This window comes from Pocillopora verrucosa, chromosome 13, assembly GCF_036669915.1.
Source record: "Pocillopora verrucosa isolate sample1 chromosome 13, ASM3666991v2, whole genome shotgun sequence".
Classification (NCBI taxonomy): Eukaryota; Metazoa; Cnidaria; class Anthozoa; order Scleractinia; family Pocilloporidae; genus Pocillopora; species Pocillopora verrucosa.
This window is the reverse complement of record NC_089324.1, coordinates 17,571,211-17,592,037: the sequence shown is the minus strand read 5'-3', so window position 1 is coordinate 17,592,037 and position 20,827 is coordinate 17,571,211. Positions and strand designations below refer to the sequence as shown.

General features: G+C 38.4%; 1 protein-coding gene across 4 annotated transcripts in view; it reads left to right on the top strand.

Moving 5' to 3' along the window:
• Positions 1–20,827, top strand: part of LOC131797441 (muscle M-line assembly protein unc-89) — a 94,858-nt gene that overhangs the window by 12,733 nt on the left and 61,298 nt on the right. For all 4 annotated transcript variants that reach the window (XM_066160063.1, XM_066160062.1, XM_066160064.1 and 1 more), the window contains 28 exons: positions 62–259; positions 2,833–3,186; positions 3,489–3,608; positions 3,955–4,146; positions 4,271–4,525; positions 4,834–4,956; positions 5,464–5,634; positions 5,729–5,902; positions 5,981–6,160; positions 6,609–6,731; positions 7,076–7,267; positions 8,107–8,433; positions 9,037–9,159; positions 9,420–9,611; positions 9,828–10,151; positions 10,452–11,284; positions 11,394–11,751; positions 11,859–11,956; positions 12,186–12,255; positions 12,370–12,459; positions 12,576–12,716; positions 12,849–12,901; positions 13,089–13,339; positions 13,545–13,594; positions 13,977–14,046; positions 14,458–14,742; positions 15,243–15,303; positions 15,826–20,219. In XM_066160063.1, coding sequence (XP_066016160.1) covers positions 62–259; positions 2,833–3,186; positions 3,489–3,608; positions 3,955–4,146; positions 4,271–4,525; positions 4,834–4,956; positions 5,464–5,634; positions 5,729–5,902; positions 5,981–6,160; positions 6,609–6,731; positions 7,076–7,267; positions 8,107–8,433; positions 9,037–9,159; positions 9,420–9,611; positions 9,828–10,151; positions 10,452–11,284; positions 11,394–11,751; positions 11,859–11,956; positions 12,186–12,255; positions 12,370–12,459; positions 12,576–12,716; positions 12,849–12,901; positions 13,089–13,339; positions 13,545–13,594; positions 13,977–14,046; positions 14,458–14,742; positions 15,243–15,303; positions 15,826–20,219 — 9,802 coding nt within the window. The remainder of the gene's footprint in view (positions 1–61; positions 260–2,832; positions 3,187–3,488; positions 3,609–3,954; positions 4,147–4,270; positions 4,526–4,833; positions 4,957–5,463; positions 5,635–5,728; positions 5,903–5,980; positions 6,161–6,608; positions 6,732–7,075; positions 7,268–8,106; positions 8,434–9,036; positions 9,160–9,419; positions 9,612–9,827; positions 10,152–10,451; positions 11,285–11,393; positions 11,752–11,858; positions 11,957–12,185; positions 12,256–12,369; positions 12,460–12,575; positions 12,717–12,848; positions 12,902–13,088; positions 13,340–13,544; positions 13,595–13,976; positions 14,047–14,457; positions 14,743–15,242; positions 15,304–15,825; positions 20,220–20,827) is intronic.

The window sequence follows — 20,827 nt, the reverse complement described above, 5'->3', positions numbered from 1 at the left end:
CATTAGTTTAGATATTAATTATGATTTGTGTATGGTATTTTCCTAAAATAACTATTTTCAGGAGAAAGAGAGAGAAGTTTCTGAGCTCATTCAGATCATCAAGTCACTACATGTAGCCTCAGCAGAAGATCAAGCTTCCAGACCCTATGGAAGGATGGCAGATTCTTTAGAAGAGGCCTGGAATGACCTCAATGTTCAATTAGAGGGAAGGAGAATACTTCTTGACACATCAGTGGCTTTTCATCACAGTGTAGAGAAGGTATGGTGTAAATAGATGTGGATGACCTCCAACACAGCTGTATTGAGTTTGGGTGTGTGAATTAACTTGTCATGATTCTGAAACCTTCATTGATACTTGTCATATGTTACCCTTACTGTGTTAATATTTCCACAAGAGTTGAAGTTTTTTATTTTTTTTTCATAAATATTTGGTTTATGATCTTACAACACTGAACTCCATGTTGTCGCAATTTAGTAATACTGCTCTGCAAAGAGATACTCCTTTCACATTAACTGAAAAAACCTTCAGTTCATATCACATTTGACTTTTTCCATCAACAAAGCAATAGGAAAAATTGTTATATTTTGGATTCCTCTATATCAGTAGGTAAAAAGCCTTAGAAAGGCCATCATTTTAGTTTTAACTCCCTCTTTTCACCCCTGACTTATATTCTGTATTTTGAGTGACATACTGCAAATGGAGGGGGGTGAAAGGTCACCGGTCATATGAAGTGATAAATCTTTTGTAACTCTTACTGGAGAAGGCTTCTGTGCTCCAAAAGAGCATGTGCATCTGCCCTGAACTCTGCTGAGTGTTATTAGGAATTTTTGTAACTGTCAAGGTTGTTTGTAAGTTGACCTTCACTGTTTCATTAATTGCTTTTAGAATCATATTTGGCTGATTAGGATATCGGTAATTTAATGGAAAAGATCAAATTAAATATTTTCATTTTTAATGACATTAATGGCAGGCTTTGTGCAGAATACTGAGTATTATGAGAAGTTAGTTGAACTCAGCTTACAATTATTCCAATTTTTTTCTTATGGCAAAAAGCATTTAATATGCTCAATTTTCCTAAGTTTATTGATTCACAATTTACCCTCTTATTTTTCAAAATTATTCTTATGAAAAGAAATGGTTTGAGTTACTTAATTATTAGCAGAATTTTAAAAGCTTGTGAGTCTTATGTGTATATGTACTTACCTCTGACAGCTTTTTTAAGCTTCCAATACATATAAGGTATATATTATGGTTCATATTGTATTTGTCTGATAAAACTTACATTGCATATTGAATGCAACACTTACTTGATAAAAAAAATTTAAAAGGGTGACCCTGTAAGAAGAAATCTTGCATTGAAAAATCTGTGGAATGCAAGGTAACTGGTATTTAATGTTAAGATTTATGACGATGATACCTTTTATGGGATGAAATCACCGCTTTTAAACTTCCATGGTTAAGGGTTTTGATCTAGTCGTTCCATCTGTCTGTCCATTTTACAATATAGTCCTTTGCACTTTTCTTGTTATGGTGCCACAGAATGTGAGTAATCAATCTTTACAGATGATTTTTTGTGTAATACCAATTCTTGTCATATTACACGTCCTTCTGTTTTATAGATATTAAAAGCTGATCCTTCACAGCCTTTGTATGTGTAGCTAATTGGAATTTATCCAAGCATCTATGATATCTGATTTGGGAAGTTGTTAATTTAGGAATGTTCATGTATGTTTAGGTTTTATAGAATTTAGTTGGTAAGAATTTTAAACTGCTATTGAATACATGTAGCTTCAGTAGCTTTAGATAAACTGAGCATCTGTCTGGATGCCGTTTATCTCAGGGAGTAATCTGGATGTCTCGATAATGAAAACATGTTATCTACATTTCATTAGTGATAGCCATAAGGGGATATTCTAGGTTTATATGATCCCCTGCAATCTGACTTGTTAAAGTTTTGTTGATAATGGCCAGTTGAGCATGATGTTAACTTGTCTTTATGTTTTAAAAGTTGTGATGTAACCAAAGCTAGCTTAATTTAGTTAATAGTTATGAGAGAAATGTTATAACCAGTCAACATTTTGATGGATTGCATTAATCAATTTTCTTCATTGACAATCTTCAAAATTGAGAGGAATTTTAATAGCATTATACTGAGCTAAAAATATCCTCAGGTTTGATTAATTGAGATATAAATGTTTCTAATTGGAAAATCTTCAAGGGAGAAATTAATGAACAAAACATCCTGTCTGAACTGAGAGACAAATGGTTTTATCTTGAATAGAAAATAGTGCTGGTCACCATCTAAATTGATATTTTCCTACTCTTGAGATATCACTTAGTTATTGGCAGTTTCTTTGCTGCATTTACAGTTTGATTCTTTGGAGGCTTTCAGTTTCTTCCTTTTCTTAATGATTTCATAAGTGTAAGGTAGCATTATGGATTTGTCATCTCATACTTACTTTGGATGAGACATCTTCCTTAGCATCTGAGATAGGATGAAGCTTAAGCTGGCCACAAGGGGCTGTGATTGGCTAGTAAAGGCACACCCTTACATAATCTTGAGCATCTCCCTAGATCTGTCCATGAAGTGCACAAACATTTTGTTTTTTAGAATCAACCTCCTAAACTTGAATTTGATAGATTTGCTTTCCTTATCATTGCTCAAATCAGTTAGATCTAGTATTAGTGTGACCATCATTCTATATAATTCCTTAGTAAATAAAATGTGGAAGGTTTGTACAGTTTAATGACTTTTTCATTAATCATTATTTTACTATGACCTCAGTACTGTGCAATGTATAATGTTTTTTGTTGTTGTTTTTAATTGACAGTTTTCTGACAAAATCAATGCCTCAGAAGATGAGATCAGCCGAGTCCTTTTAGTGGAAGATGTGACATCATCATCATCATTACTTCATCAACATCAAGAACTAAGAAAAAGTGTATTGGAATTATCCATGCAGACTTTATCCAAAGGACAAGCTCTCTTGGACAAATTACGAGAGGCCAGTTCACATGCCGACATTAACAATCGTCATGCCACAAAAGCAGCATGTTACAGTGTGGAGCGTATTCTAGAAGCACTACAGCACAGGCGACAGCAGCTTGATGAACAGTGGAAAGAGAGAAAAAAAGTTTTGGAGCAGTGTATGAAAAGATGCAAGATTGATGAAGAAATAAGAAAGGTATCAGAAGGGTGTGAACCATTAAAAGTGACTGATCCAAAATTGTTGAGATATTAAATTGTTCCTAATTCTAGTTTATTGACATTGAAGCTGAATGGTTTGTGGTTTGGACCCTTGATCCTGAGTCTCTGGATCATTTTCTCACTGGGTCATTTGTGTTGCTGAACATGACACCTTTTTAATACTGATATGCTTATATTAGGTAAAGTAACATATAACTCTAACAGCATTTTTAAACATGGCAAAAGAAGGTGATATTTGTGATCATTAAGTGTAACTTTTGTTACAACTCAATCTAACAGATCACAAAATGGCTTAATGAAGAAGGAGAGGATTATATCAGCTATCAAGATTATGGAGACTCGTCACCTTCAACTCAAGTTCTTCTTGATGAACACTATAAATTTGAGGAAGTGGCAAAGGTACATTTGAGAATTGTTGTTGATTCCTTGGCAAACTTGTCCTTGGCTTTTCATAACTAGTGAGTGCAGGAATTGAGTGCTTATTCCAGGGTGCTGCCTGTTGGTCACAACTTGCTGGCCTCACTATACACTTGATTCTTATATATACTATTTGATCAGTTCTTGGAGTTATTGCTTGTTTTAGTGAAGGGTTAGTGAGTTATAATTTCAAAGAATTGACAATCAGATAATGTGTTGTTACATGCTAAAGATGAGCAGTTGAGCATCTGATGACAACTTTATAAGATTTTGTAAATGATAGAATTGAAAAAAAATGTGATGGAAAAGTTTCTTTTTTTGTTGTCAGGAAAAAGAAGAGGCTTGCCAGAGGCTTGCTCGAGAAACAGAAAAGCTTGTGCATGGAAATTTCAGAGATGTACAGGAAACACAGCAAAAAATTACCCTGCTTCTAACAAACTTGCAGTTGTTCAAAGAACGTTTGGAAGACAGAAGGAAACTACTGACAGATACACTATCTTTTTACAAGAAAAACATCAGAGTAATTATAGTATTAGTTATGTTTGATTTTTTTTAAAACTGTAGACATATTAGTTAAAGCTGTCTTAAGCATTAGTTTTAAATTTTAATGGCAAAACTTTCCTTTCTATTCTTGTCTCTTTAAGGCACATGATAAGCTTGATGAAATAAGAGACAAAATTACAGAAGAGAAGCTAACCATTGAAGATCAAAAGGAGCTGTATGGAGCAATCAATGCAGCATCTGCAGCTCAACTGCGAGATGGAAAGATACTGCAAGAGAAGATGGCAGATGGGAAACACCAACCTGTCATAGTGAGAATGTATGAGGAACTGCAAGAGCGGAGCACAGCTATGCTTGTTGACGTTGAACCTGATCCTGCGGACAAGGAATTTGAAGATGTAAGATTCTGATCTTTATCCAGTTTTGTGAAACCTGCATAAAACAGACAGTCAGGTTGTGTTTTGTATCAGAAGAAGGTGATATCACAAGAAAAGAAGGAGAGGACTCAGTAAACACATATCTATACCACAAGTGAAGGGGAATGCAAGTAATTAATTAATGACTGATCATTAGTTTAGTGTATGATTGGTTGAGATGGTGGGGGTCTTATTTATTTAATGTATTGGAGAGGGTTAGGGTTAGAGTGGACGTATCACTGATCAATAATATGCCAATATTTACCATGTACTGTTATATTTCTACTTAGCTCTTTGGTTGGATTAGGAATGTTGGTGAAGACTTTCTTGATAGCAACATTGCAATGGGTGATTCTGTCAAAACATCACAGGAATTTCTGTATTCACATCAAGAAATGGATTCTGAGAGACAGGTCAGAAACAGTAACTGGGTAAATTACTTGCTTACTACTTATACCTGTATTACCAGATCCAACAAAACATCTGGTAATAGCATACCTGTGTTCAGCAAGGTTTTGCAGCAGCTTATGACCAGGTTCTAGTTTAGAGTTTTGCTACTGATAAGATCTTCACTCAAGCCATTAAATGCACTAGCTAAGCAACCATCTCATTATTCTTTAGACAGTAAGTGTTTTTTGAGCTGATTAATCAGAAAGCATTTTCTAGGTTATTTTTATTATTTTACCTGTAACATGATAAGCTTTTCATTAATTTTAAAACTTATGTGTTAATTTTACCATTGGGGTTCTCACCACCAAGGGATTTCAGAAGAAGGAACAAATCCGAGAGTAAAGAAAGATGGTATTTGTTTTGCCACAAAAGCTGAGCAAGAAAGGCACAAAGTAGTTGCAACAATTAAGTACAGAATTTCTACCTGACAAAAATTTTGCGGTATTCACCAAATATTTATTTCTTTGCAGGTTTTTGCAGATCGAATGGCCAAAGCTATTGATGCATCTAATATGCAACTGAAAAAAGATAGTGCTAAAGTTAAAGATATTCAGGATCTGTGGATGAGGTTTTCAGCTCGACTTGAATACCGCCTTAAGTTGGGGAAAATGTACTTTGATTTCCATCGCCACAGACAACTGGTTGGTGCATTATATAGCAAAATGATTGTAGAGCAGATAAAAAGGTTCAATGCAAGTTTTAAGTTGCCTGATCAATTATTTGCTTTCCTGATAGCTGTTTGGGAAATTAGATGAGCTCTTCAATCAGCTGACAAGTGATGAGCCTAAGGAGAATGTTGATGCATCACCCACATTACTTGCACGACAAGAACAACTGCAGGATGCCATTCTTTCAGCATCTGGACAAATGCAGAGGGAGTCACAGGCACTTCTTGATGAGTTGCGAAAAGTAAGTAGCTCCTAACACTAAAAGAGCTTTTGGCCATGGTTTAAAGAGGGAAGCATGTATTGTTTTATCTTTCTGTAGGAACCAAGAGAGGAGTGTTTGGACAGAGGGGCAGCTGCTGATTGCATACAGAAGTTCCTGGCAACTCTAGAGGCGAGGGTTCATAAGCTTGGCCAGCTTTGGAACCTAAGAGAAGAACAGCTAAACAAGAACAGGCAGCTGAGTGCTGAGTTTGTGCAGTTTGAAAAAGACACGAGGGAGGTAAGAAGTCTTGTTGTTTGTATTGCTTTATTTGAACACACTATGCATGCCAAGGAAGGCTTACATAACTCACAGTGATTAAAGTGTTAAGTGTTAACTTTGTAGTTATTAAGTTGTAACAGGAACCTGTCCTAATCTGAGAGTTATTTCCATCTTCAAATTGAGTGAAACTTAGCTTATTTGATATGCCCTCAGTACAGGCCAAAGTGATTTCTAAAGGACTAAAGAAAGCCTTCAAGTTTTATTTTGCAATGGTGTCAACCTTTGTAAAAATACACAATTGATTGATTTGATGCTGTAATCCAACAAATCTGCATTTTTTCCCATTTTGGAATATTGATTGCTGTAACGGTTTAATCTTCAGAGGCATTAAAATCAATAAACTACCTGAGATGTCATGTTCTAGGCCTTTTTTTTTCTAAACAGTGTTCTGTTGTCATCATTTTAGGTCATACTATGGATCAAAGAACAGAGTGATACATTTTTCCCTGTCAAAGTAGACTACAGCTCCCTTCCCATTGACCCAAGAGAGTTAGAAGACAAGCTGCAAAGGTTCAAAGATGCTGCAAGGGTAAGAAATAGAGAGCAGTTTAAGTCATTCTTTTCAAATTTAAAACCTGGGCTCTACTTGGGGGAATTGGTTGAAAGTATAGGGAGTTGAAGGGCTTTGCTCTTTGAGCTTCTGGAAAGAACTACTTTTTTAACATCTGGACACCATTTTTTTCTAAACCTCACATGCGCCTTTCATCAATATTTAGTCTTTGTGTGAAACTGGTTAAAACTGGTCTGAGAAAAGCAGTATAAGTTAGTCTATAAATGTTCATGTAAAATGTACATAGTACGGGGTAAAGACCACCTATTGAAATTTGTTCTTCTTCACATGTAGTTCTAAGTTGTTCTTGGTTCCTCCCTCAGCGTACTGATGAAGATGTCCAAGCTCATCTGCGTGCTGCAGAGGAGCTGTCAGAGGCAGAGGGTAGCTACAAAGCAGCCATTAGAGTCATTACAGATGAACTTCAGATTGCTTATCAAAGGTTTAAGACCCTGCTAGCAGATTATGAGGTTTTGCTGTCAATGTCAGCAACATTTTACACTAGTGTGGAAAAAGTAAGTGTTGTAATCTGCCCCTTTCATTCCTAATTTCTCAATAGTTATAAATTTGGTCATACATTTTGTAGAGTTTTTGTTCTGAGAATTAGCATTGGATTATGTAACATCCTTGAAATGATCTTTTCTTTATTTTCACTATATGTTTACTTGATTAGTATTGATATTATAAGTAGAAATTACTTGTTACTGTTGGAAAAAAAGACTATCAAATAAATTTGCCAGGAATTTTAAAATGTAATCATTTTGCTTACAGCTTTCCTTATTGCATTATTTTTGTTCTATGTTTGCATAACAGTAAAAGTGTCATTATCTTTAACTGAACTACTGACACTCTTCCATTTCTTAATGCAACCATTAAATATACATTCAGGAACATTTCATAGATCTGCAATGATCATTTCAAAGCTTGAACATCCCCTCCTTGGCATCAGAACTTTTGAAGATAAGTTTATTCAAATTCCTGCCCCCTTCCCCACAGGTTAAAATTGTGTTCAAATGCCCTGCCTAAGTGCTGAATTTGATGGTAATTTTTTTGCAAGTGGCAAGATCAGTAGCTGTGACTTTCTTGTGGACCTTTTCTTCAGAGCCATCTGCTTATGAAATTTAACTCTTTACCTTTTAACACCACCACATTAAAAGATAAAAAACATGTATTCCACTGGAGAGAATTTACAGTTATGCTTTCAATTCCCCACCCAGACAAGGTTCAAATCAGGGCATTAATAGGTTGAATGAACTCATTTTGAGGTTTCTTGGTGGTGCTTTGTGCACTCTTGATTCCTAGAGAATTACAACATCAGGAAAATAACTTTTCTCCTGACTGGATTTCATTTCAGCTCCTCCAAATGATGGATGAAATGACATATGGCCTTCAAAGCCAACCCCTCCCCAGAGACATCAACAATGCCCAGCTCCTGCTACAAGACCATCTTGCCAACTACCAGACAGTTCAAGACCTGCACAGCTTCACCACTGTTAGTGCACAGGATGTCTTGAGCCGGGCTGCCACTTCAGCAGCTGTCTCTGTGTCTCGTGATGAAATCAAGGGCTTCCTTGAGAGATCAGAAGGAAGACATGAGGAATGGAGGTCTCTTTGGGAGCACCATAGGGACAAGTTGTTAGAAAGTGTGCGATTGTGTGAATTTGAGCAGGCTATCAGTGCGGTATGTTTGTAAACTCTATTAGAAGTATGTAAAGGCTGAAATGTCTCAATTACCTTTGGAAGTAGTTTCAATTTTTACAAAGTGAAGTAGATAACAGTATGAGGTATTTAGAATAAGAGAGATGGTAAGTTTTGAGCTCAGTAAAGTGATAGAGAAAGATGTTTTTTGTCTTGTCACGAGTGTGGGACATAGAAAAAATTCTGCATTCCCATGAAGAATTGAACCTTAGACCTTCAGATCTACAAACATGACGCTATCTTGCTCGTGACAAGACAAAAATCATCTTTCTCAAGCTTGAGGTATTGTTTTTTTTTTCTTTTTCTTTATTAGGGGATATTTCCTTCCTGACATTTTATTTCTGTCAACTCCCTTTGTGTATGGAGCTCATCCAATTTGAAATGCTTTGGTTTTGATTTTATGGGAATATTTATTGGCCCTATTTCTTAATTCTATTTTAATTATTTTATGTTCTAAAATGAATATTCAGTGTAATAGATGAAGCTTTATAAGTTTTAGTTTACAATGTTTGAACTGGTTTCAGTCATTTTCATGTGTGTTGAGAGAGTTTTTACTCAACTTTCTATCCATAATTATTTTTATCAGGTCAACTTGACCATAGAGGAGCACACCAGAGAACTGCTTGCTTTGAACAGAAAGTTTGGAATCACTTTACTTGATGCTGTTACTCTGCTTCAAGAGTCAGATTCATTTCTGGAGTCTGTCAAGGTAACTATAATAATAATAGTGATAATGATGAAAATGAAAATGATAATAACTTGCTTTTCTTTCAAGTTGCTATTAAGGGGAGATTAAGATTAATTTTGATAGGGTTTGTAAATACCTTGGTGTTAAAACTGTCAGAGAGCTGATCATTTATCTCCCCCATCTGCTGGTCTGTTTTTTTTTTAAATTTTTTTTGTTATTAAATATAGTGTTTTGTAGACTCAATTTGAGGTACATAAGTGCATTTAAAATATTTTTTACAGCCAGCTGATGTGGAAGTTGGTAGACTGGTAGAAGAAGCAGAGAAATTGAAGCAATTAAATCATCATGATGCACCTGCCATTGTGCGACAAGTTTCTGCAATGGAAGCCCGCTGGCAGAGATTTTTGTCCAGGATGGAAGACCATAGGGCCATGCTTGAAGCATCAATAGAGTTCCATCAACTTTATGAACAGGTTTGTTACTAGTATACTCATGTGTTTATTAGTAACAGAATTAGATGAGAGTGTTGATTTTGTTTGTGTTACACTAGCCATTTACTGTTACATACAGGCAAATTTACCACCCCTTCTTTTACTTTTCTATTACCCATATTCTTGGTTCTTTAACAGTTATTTCTCCCAGTCAGATTGATTGTGGCCATTTATAGTATATGTTTTTCTTTTTAATAGGCAACAGTTTGGATCAGTGATAGTGAGCACTTCTTGAAAACCACCCAAGATGAAGCAAAAAGGTGCAAGACTGAGGAGGAAGTTATAGACCTTCTGGACATGTTGGAAGGATTTGTTAAGCCTGGGCTTAATAAGCAAGAGGCACGACTGAAGAAGTTGGCTGAACTCTCTGCGAAACTTACAATGGATGAGCCTCGCTACCAAGCAAAGGATCTTATGACCAAACAGAAACACATCACTACAAAGTTTGATCTCATGGATAATGACCTTTTTCGTTTAGCAGAGAGGCTCAGGGAGAGAAAGCAGCGAGGACTTCCTCCTAAGGTACAAATCCAGCTGTTCATTACTTCTTTAAGTACTACACAAGTTTCGTTAAAAAGTTATGCTTAACAATTTTTTAACCCAAGTACCATTCAATTTCACTTGTCATGTATTATACACGGAATATATGAATACGAAATCAGTCGGTGAAATCATCACTTTATCTTGAGATGTGATTCACAATGTGTTAGTTGAAACCTGTAGTATTATCTGGAAATTTATACTTATGCGATTGCACGATGTTTTACAACCAATCAAGAAATCCAGGTCCTATAAGTGTGTGATTTCTTCTGTAACTTCCAGGCAGAAGAGGTAACAACAGAGCGTGTGGAAGCTTACGAGAAAGAATTGCTGGAGACTACTCCTGACACGTCGGGGTATGAAAAGCCAATACGTGTAAATGTGTTGTCGTCATTTGTTGATGGAGTCTTGGGTAGTAAAAGACCTGGGGACTGGGAAGTATTTGAAGAGGCTGGACCAGCCAAGCGTCCACAGGTTTCAGTGCGAGTGAGATCAGACAAACCAGTTAGTACAGAAACAGAGCAAAAGATCGAGCCTATCATCAAGTCAGAGATCCAGGGTTGGTTTGAAGGTGGAAAAGCTCTGAAGCCAGTTGAAATCCCAGAACATGAGATACTGGTTCATATCAGTGAAGATACTAAGCGAGAACCTAATCAGATGGGTTTAGCTCCATGGGGTGTAGAAGTGGTAAAGAAAGATGTTACAGTGACTTCCTTAGGGCCTTATGTCAGCACAGACATTGAAGTTGAAACAGCCCTCCACACTCAAACATTTCCACCATCTTCAGCAGACCAAGCTCAGCTGACTAGAAAACGTGTATGGAAAACGACCACAAGGGAGACCACTACAAGTATCAAGCAAGAAACAAGAACTGAAGTAGAGATGTTGGTGCCAGAAAAACCAGAAATGATGTCAAATCTCTATGTATTTGGTGCTTTGCCTAGTTCTGAGAATCTGAGTGTTGAAGTACGGTCTAAGAAAACTGTTGAAAGTACACCAGACACCTCAGAAAATACCAGCCCAGAGGAAATAAACAGGGTGGAAGGAGGCATGAAAAGAGCTAACGAGAACATCTGTCGGAAAATTGAAGACTCTGTAGCAAATACCCACAAACCGTAAGTCCTCAAAAGGTTACAGTTTGTGAGAGATACACAGTTAACTGTTGTACTGTTTGTCAATCATAGATACATTGTGTACGTGCAATAACTGTTCTTTTTCCCACAGATTGCAGCATACTAAACATGCTGAGCTGCTCATACCCCAACATGCTGGTTCAGTTCTGATCTTCACACCACCAGATACCCCACGAAGGGGGTCAGCTCCTTATGTTGATTCTAGCAAGCTACCAAATGGCCACTCAGCTGATGAAGGTCAACCGAGGTTTGAGTCTGAAGTGCATCTCATGACAACACCTAATGACTTCAACTTTGATGCTGTGGAGTTAACTCTTCCATATCCCTTTGTGAATGGGGAAGCCCCTGCCTCAGACAAAGGAGCTAAACTGCGTAGAATGAATGCCATCACTGATAGGTTAATTGAAAGTGAGAGCAATTATGTGGATGACTTGAAGTCACTTGCAGAGGTAATGTTTTTATTTTTGAAATTAGTATCAAAAAAGGTAGATAGTTAAGATTTCTTGACTCTGCATTTTTTAGTTGTGAGAGTAAAGTTCCTTGATTTATTTTTCAGGATTACATCTATCAGCTTCCCAACGCGCCATCTCAATTGGCGGACAATAAAGACACCATCTTTATCAATTCAGAAGATATATTCTTCTTCCACAAAGTGTATGTTGTTAATGTGATTTTCGCTATGTAGCTGGGCATGTCTCAGTGTTTAGGATAGGTAGCTGCTTTTGCTATATGGAAAGTGAAAAAACCACTTTTAGTTTTTCTTGCTCGCGTTTCCTTCACCAAGCAAATGCCCTCGAATTAGACAGATGTTGTGAGGCCTGACTTTGCGAATATCTAGGTAAAACTGAAAATTTAAGTTTGACTTTAATTTCAATTTTGTTAGGATCTTTTGTGACGAGTTGGCAAAGTGCAAAGGAAATCCATCAGAGGTTGGAAAAGTGTTCAAGAAGAGGGTAAGAGCCGGCTATGCCATCCCTTCCTATTTTCTGATAATTATCCTGTGGAAAATCCGTAATAATGCTGCCATTTTAGTATGGCTAAGGACCTTTACTTTTTTTTCTACCCAGGAACATGAACTTGACAGATACATAACTTTTTGTGATGGAAAGAGTGAATCAGATAGCTTTTTGGAATCACATCCAAAGGATTTCTTCAAGGTAGCTACATTGAAATCTTATGCAACTGGTGTGTTTTCGCCATTTTTGCCATCCAAAGCATGCTGGGCATGTCTCATTGACGTTTTCTAAATTTTATTTTACTTTAAATTTTACAGAAATGTGAAAATGAAGCGCCTTCTCGTCCCATAAAAGAACTCTTGGATCGGCCAGTAGAACGTGTTTTAGAATATAAAGCCTTTCTTGGTGATCTGCTGGAGTGTGGGGAAAAGGCTGATGTGGATACAGCTGACATTGAGGTATGACACATTGTTTTAATTGTATTTTTAATAATTTTTTTGTACCACTTCCTCTTCATTTGTAAATTTACATATATATTTGAAAGCTAAATATAGTCCTTGTGGTCGTTCACCCAAATTGTATCTGTTCAGGCTGGCAAAGAAGTAATTGATCGCCTTTGTGCAGAAATTCGTCAGAAGACCAAGTAAGTGTTTCATATTTTGGTCAATATTAGACAGGGTGTTTACCTAGGAGCCCCCTTATCAGTGCTGGTTTCTGAAGCTTCTACTTCAGAGCCTCCTTTTTGGTGTGGGTCTCTTTTTGGACCATCAGCGTGAGCACAGGATCGAATAGAGTAGCATTATTTAAAAAAATGGATTTGTTAATTCTAGGTTTGAGATCCTTTTGGCTTCTACTCCCAAAGAAGTTGAGTTCTGTATAGCATTAGAAGACTACAGAGATGACCACAACAACATTTGCCTCAGGAAAGGAGAGACTGTGGTTGTTTTGGATCGAGTGTCACACCCTGGAATGTACAAAGTAGTCAAACTTCTCGCAGATGGTTCCCAAGGCGATGAAATTTTGGTTCCAGCAACAGTTCTTCAGCGTAAGAAGTCCACAGCAGAAATCATAATGCCTGCAGGTAATTCCATGCAAGTTTATGCCAGTGTGAATGACTCTGGTGCAACCTGCTCAAGGAAGAACCCTATCAGCTTAACCTCTCGTCGGCACTAGCTGGAAATGATGATTCAGTTGAGAGCAACTCAGTGCCATATCTTTATGGTGTCTGCCATTTTTCGGAGGCGAAGATGTAGGTTTAATTCACATTTCTCTCTCTCTTTTCACAGAATACACCGTGAATCTCAGGTCTAAGCCCGGATCCAAATCGCCAGAGGAGGTAGGAACGCACATAAATCGCATATCCGTATTGACACAAGCCGCGGCCTCCATTAGATTTATCCGTCTCTGATAGGAACCATATTTTTTTAAATCGCAGACGGCAATTGGAACACATATTATGTAAAACAGAAAATTTCTTTGTCTCCCACTGTTTTCGTAATTGTGAGTATTGTGATATACACAACGAGGATGGTGAAGATTATTTATTTATTATTGATTTTATTATTTTTCCTTCATATCCTTAAGTAAATGCCACATTATTCCGGTTGAATGCGGCGTTTTTCTGAGGGAGGTGACTAAATATGATAGTTTTGGTTGGTGGTGACATGGCCTTATTTAACTCCTAATATCCACTGCTTTCTTTCCTGATCGCTGAAAAGGTTTCGGAAATTTTTGTCCCTGCTACGGAAAGAGAAGTTGTAGAAGTGGCACCGGTAGAGGTCGCATCAGGTCTGTTGGTAACTCAAGTCATAAATGCACACGCAAATGCACTCATAATACTCCTGAATATTTAGTGAAATGTGAATAGAAATAGTAATGAGCTATTTGAAGAGAACGTAAAGAAATACGAATTGTGTGTTGTTTAGTAATTATGTCCATTTGCAGTTCAAAAAAGGTCTATCTGGCTGTTTAAAAATGACATAAGAATTAACTGGTTTCCAAGCACGTGGAAAATGCATTGTGAAAAAATGTACATTTAGATTTATTCAGCTCATAATTTAGGCTTGCTATCTATGATTTCCCTTTCACCTTTCTTGGCCCAAATTCCAACTATGCCAAATCCAACGGTCTACCCCCTTACTAGAGTTGTTTCATGTTTTGTCTAAAGCTTATACTTGCATATGCTCCTCATAATCACAGCTCCAGTTGCTCCAGTATTCACTATGCCATTAGAAAATCTTAAGGCAGCTGAGGGCCAACCAACACACCTGGAGGTTCGTGTGAGTGGTACCCCAGAGCCTCGAGTAGTATGGCTTAAGAACGACCTTCCCATCAGAACTGGAGAGCGCATTCATACTGAGAAGGATGGCAATTTGTACAGTTTGAAGATTTCAGAAGTTGATATTGAGGATGGGGGAGTATATACATGCCGTGCTAAAAACGTAGCTGGATCAGCAACTTCCATGGCAGACCTGAATGTTGAATGTAAGAAGATAAAAACACAGAGCCATGTTACTGCACGGCCAGTCAAGCGTAAGGCCTTAATGACTAATTACTAATGCCTAGTTTCTAAAATATTTATGATAAAATATATTAAAGTTCACACGGCAACCAGATGGACAGTCAGACATAGTTTGATGCTACTCTGGTTTGCAGATTTAATGAATGTAACCGAAGAAGTTACATTTATGGTCTATGAATTAATGGGTCTATGAATTGTAACTTCTTCGGTTACATTCATTAAATCTGCAAACCAGAGTAGCATCAAACTATGTCTGATATTTATGATATTTACTAATTCTGGCGTGACGCGTCCATAGGAGTTAACGGCTTAGTTTGATTTTAACACAAGCTGATAAAGAATTTGTATTGTGTTGAAATATAACGTAATGGGAGTCTTGGTTGTGTCATGTGATTGTTGTGGTGGGTTTTTTCAACTTTTATTAAAATTAAAAACTAACACACACAAAAAACGATTTTTACAGCTGGTGAATCAGAGGGGGAACTTGACGTGGATGATGAAACTGACAGCTCTGTTTTAGCAATGTAAGGGTATTGATATAAATTTCTGTACAAAATTATTCTTAATCCAGTTGCAGTAATGTACACGAGTAAGCAGTGGTAGTCGGTAATTTTCTCTCTCACCTGGATCTATTCATTTCGCAAAAGTGCAAACCATTCAAGAGTTGTCGTTATATTATTATTATGCAGGAGCTAAACTACATCCAACTTTCGATACTGTGCAATAAGGAAAGTCATACCGCAATTTTAGTTGATGTACTTCTCAACAACTGAGTTTGCAGATTATCTTTTAAACGTAAAAGAATCTCTGTCGTTTACTGTAATACACTTATAGTACTTTAATACTTGAGATGAGTGTTTGAAATATTCAGGCCAATCAAGACAGTGAAGCTAAGAATATGATTAGATAGTGAAAGTGTAGAATTTATTACAGAGAATCTCAGAGAATTCAATAAAGGTCAGTATGACATTGAAGATTTTTTTTATTATAATGGTTGGGACACTATTTTACAAGTTCTGAGAATCCGTTTCTTTACTCTCCTACAGAAATCTAAATCAGCTACCCCAGTCAGTGACATTAACTGTTGATGGGCAAGATAGAACTGGGTTTGCACCCATCGAAGTTCAACTTCCTACACCCGGTGATATAAGTGCTTCTGAAATCCATTTGATGACAGAGAGTAGGCCAACATCTCGTCGAAGGTCTATTCCCCCCGAATTCACCACAGAACTTACAGACAAAACAATTGAAGAAGGAGACTCTGTAGAAATGCAGATCTTTGTTACTGGCGCACCTCCACCCGAAGTGATTTGGTATAAAGATGATCAACCAATCACAATTTACCCTCACAGGCGCTTCCATGCAACCAGAGAAAATGACATCTGTAGCCTAGAGATCAAGGATGCGAGATGCAGTGATCAAGGAAACTATATATGCCGAGCGAAGAACACTGCCGGTGAAGTCAGAAAATCCTGTAAACTAACCGTAAAGCAAGTCACTCCAACAAGCCCTCCTTCCTTTGTTAAACATTTAAAGGATGTGCATATTGTGGAAGGCTCTTGCACTCGTTTCGATGTGAAAGTCACAGGAATGCCAGAACCTGAGGTAGCTTGGTTTAAAGACGGAGTGCCAGTTAAACAAGACAAGCATTTGGAAATTGTTCACGATGAAGACACGTCTGCTTTGATTCTTATGTATGGCACACTAGAAGATGCAGGTGACTATGCTTGTAAAGCCAGTAGTGAGGCTGGGGTTGCTGAATCATGCGCGCATCTGTACATATCACCTTTACAAATACCTGCCAAATTTACGTCACAGTTAGAAAGTGTTGTGGTGTCTGAGGGAGACCCAGTCAAGCTCAAGTGCTCAGTGCTTGGAAAACCAGATCCCAATATAATTTGGTTTAAGAACCAACAGCAAGTTAACGAAAGTAGCAGGACAAAAATGAAAGTGTTATCTGACAACACATGCTTATTACACATTCTCAAGACGGACATGGATGATGAGGGGATTTACACATGCGCTGCAACAAATTCTGCTGGAGAGGATACTACCTCTACCACAGTGACAATAAATGGTAAAGGGAAAGCTCCGGAGTTTACCAAAGCCTTGCAAAATACTGAGGTTTCAGACGGCAGTCCACTTTGTTTAGAAGTAAGAGTTAATGGAAAGCCAACACCATTTGTTGAATGGCTGAAGGGCACAAAGCTGTTAAAATCTGGGCCACGCTTTGATATCCAAACAAGAGGAAATACACATACATTTCTAATTACGAATTGTAGAGATGACGATGGTGGTACGTATGTGTGCAAGGCAAGGAACAAGTTCGGTACAGCCTCTTGCGAAGCAGTGCTAGTGGTTGCAGAGGATACTGTACCACCAAGATTTACAAAGAAACTCTACGACTCTACAGCTGATTCTGGTAACACCGTTGAATTTTCTGTCAAGTACATTGGTAGTCCAGAGCCAAAAGTCAAATGGTATTTGGATGATGAGGAAGTTTCTGAAGACGACGAAGGTATGGACATTGACACAGAACCTGGTTCATCTTTGCTAGTACTAGAAGACATAGCACCGAATGACTCTGGGCAATACAAATGCATTATATCTAATGTAGCAGGCAAAGCAGTCACAAGTGCACAGCTCAAAGTGAGTGATGAAGGTAAAGAAACATTCCCAACCAGTATTCAGCGGGTTGTCGAGGCTGTTCGTCCCCCAGTGGAAAAAAGGCTTAGTGGTAAAGCACCTATGTTCATTAAGGAACTTTCAACTCTCCGTGTTACTGAGGGAGATGCAGTCCGGTTGGAAGTAATAGTTGATGGCTCACCCAGACCGGTTGTGCAGTGGTTTGTTGAAAATGACCATGTGGTAGAAGACGAGCATACACATACAGTCCAAGAGGGAAATAAGTATGCTTTGATTATTGACGGAACAGTATTGGACGACGAGGCTGAGTACAAGTGTGTTGCCAAGAATGCTCTCGGGTTAATAGAATGTACAGCTGAACTCTTGGTGGATGAGATAGCTATCAAACCTGAATTTCTAAAAGAACTGAGGCCAGTTGAAGTTTTGGAGGGGTGTAATGCACAGTTTGAAGTGGAGATTCAAGGAAATCCTGAACCAGACGTTGCATGGTTTAGAAACAATGTTCTTATTGAACCCAGTGAAAAATACAAACCAAGCTGGACTGAAAACGTCCACAAATTGGTTATTCATAAAACTGTTCTCGGTGATTCAGGGGAATTCGCGTGCCAGGCAAGGAATGATATTGGTTTGGTTTGTAGTGTTGCACCCCTCACTGTTAAACCAGGAAGAACTCACGGGAAACCTCCAACCTTCTTGGAAAAACCTCAAAGTACACATGTAATGTTAGGGGATGTTGTTTCCTTCGAGGTGAAAGTTGAAGGTACGCCGATGCCTACTGTTAAATGGTTCAATGAAGAGGGTGAAGAAATTCCAAAAACTGGTCGTATTTTTTCCTTGCCTAGTGGTAAATTAGCATTCAGTTCTGCGACTCTAGATGACGAAGGAATCTATAAATGTGTTGCTGTCAATGAGAGTGGAGAAGCGTCATGTCAAGTGGAGCTTTTAGTTAATCAAGGAAATGCTTGCCAAGAAACTGAAGATATTTCTCCGTCACATAATGTTGTTGTGGAACGTGAAGTATCCCTTGAAGGTGTGCTCGGCGTTCTAAAGGAGGCAGAAACGCCGCTACCACCACAAATCGTGAAGAGGTTAAAGGATCTTAGTGTAACAGAGGGTGACACAGCACGTTTTGAAGTGCACATTACTGGAGACCCTACACCTGATGTAGAGTGGTCCAGCAGTGGTGAGAAGATAGAAGGAAACGAGGAGACCCTTGTGGAATGTGATGGTGATATTTACAAACTTATTCTGATGGATGTTCTTCCAGACGATGATGGAGAGTACACAGTCACAGCTACAAACAAGATTGGAAAGGTGTCATGTACCGGGAAACTCTCTGTCGCAGAGAAGATTAAGAAGCCTTCTTTCTTGGATGAACTGAGGAATGTTGACGTAACAGAAAATACTGATGTGCGCCTGGAAGTACGAGTACAAGGCACAGAACCTGATATTGATTGGTACAAGGATGGCGTTTTGATCGAAGAAGTTACGTCGAGAACTGAATTTGTTGAGAACGAAGAGAGAGGAAGTTATGCTTATCTCATTTACGGTGCCACATCAGAGGATCAGGGCACCTATCGTTGCACGGCGGTAAATGAGGCCGGCCGTGTGTCGTGCGAAGGACAACTGACGGTGAGAGAAAACGTCACTCCTCCCCGGTTTCTCCAGCGCCTCGAGGACAACTCAGTTGTGGAGGGAGGTGCTGTTGACTTGGAGGTTGAAGTCAGTGGGAGACCAAGACCAGCTTTGAAGTGGCTGAAAGATGGGAGCATTGTTGTTCCAGATGATCGTTTTAAAATGGACACAGAAGGCCGTATTCATACATTGCAGATAACTCAATGTATGCTTTCAGATGGAGGGAAATACACTTGTACTGCTTCTAACAGTGGCGGTACGGATACTTGCTCTGCTAATCTGCAAGTCGAAAAAGAGATGCACGGCCCAGAATTTGTTGTTCGACCTGAAGGAGCACACATTGTCGAGGGAAGCCAAGCCAGATTTGAGGCAGTTGTTTCTGGTCTACCAGAACCCGAAATTGAGTGGTTCAAAGATGGAAAACTTGTACGAAACAGTCACCGCTTTGAACTAGAGTTCGACAGAAATCGATCCGCTCTTACTGTGAAGGGAGCAAAACAAACAGATGACGGAGAATTCACGTGTACAGCTACCAACCAAGTTGGGAAGGTTTCTTGCTCTATAGAACTTGTTGTTGACGAGGCAGTTGTTGCACCTGAATTTGTCAAGAAAATGACAAATATAGAGTTATGTGAGGGTGACTTGGCACGATTTGACGTTCGGGTGTCTGGCACACCTCAACCAGACATAAAATGGTTGAAGAATGACGAGTCTTTGCGAGGGGAATCACGATACGAATTTCTCTCCGATGATGACATGCATTCCTTGGAGTTGTCTAATTGCCTGTTATCTGATGCTGGAACATACCGCTGTACCGCCTCAAATGAGGCAGGAGAAACGTCTTGCACTGGCGAACTCACTGTTGCAGAAAAGCTGTCCCCTCCAGTGTTTACGGATGAGCCCTATTTTCCAAGTTTGATTGAAGCTGGAGGTGACATTGTGCTAGAGGCGATGGTTAGTGGTAAGCCTACACCAACTGTGGAGTGGGTCAAAGATGATACAGCTCTTAAGAACAGCAGTCAATTTAACATAAAGGCCAAAGATGACAAACATACCCTAACTATTTCTAGTGCTAGCCCTGCTGATTCTGGAGCTTATAAGTGCATCGCACATAATACTGCTGGAACGTCCACAAGGACTTTCAACGTTAACATTGAAGGTAAGGATGTTTGTTTCAATGTTTATCTTTTGTAGCAGCTTCCATGTACATGTAGCACAGATATTTCACTGTGCTATGTCATCCTCAGATTAATTTGTGTATTTTAACATGCATTGCTCTAACTGGTGATGGCAGAAGCGTGTGAGACCAGATACGTTTGTAATCATTTCGAGTCGGACAATACATAAAAATATTGACCAATCATGTGGCTCTTTAGTGGCTCCTATGACTTGAACTGTTTTTTAAACAATGTGCTCTGTGGTAGATGTTAAATATTGGAGAAGCTTGCAACAGTTTGCTTTTACATGAATTACACTTCGTTAGTGAGCTGCAATCAGCATACCGAAAACGCTCTAGTTCGGGTATTTAAGAGGCTGCTTCGTAAAATGATATCAACTGACATAAGGTTCTCTATGTAACATTGTAAGAGCAGTGGTAGACCAACAAAGGCGCAAGCAAATAGAATAGAGTTTAATTCTGTAAAATACTTCTTAACCTTATCATTAGTAATCCTGCCCAGCTTTCTCAGCTATTGGCTTCAAGGTGGCTTTTATTTATAAGCATCTGAGGAACGACCTAGCACTATAAAATCATTTAAGTGTATCAGC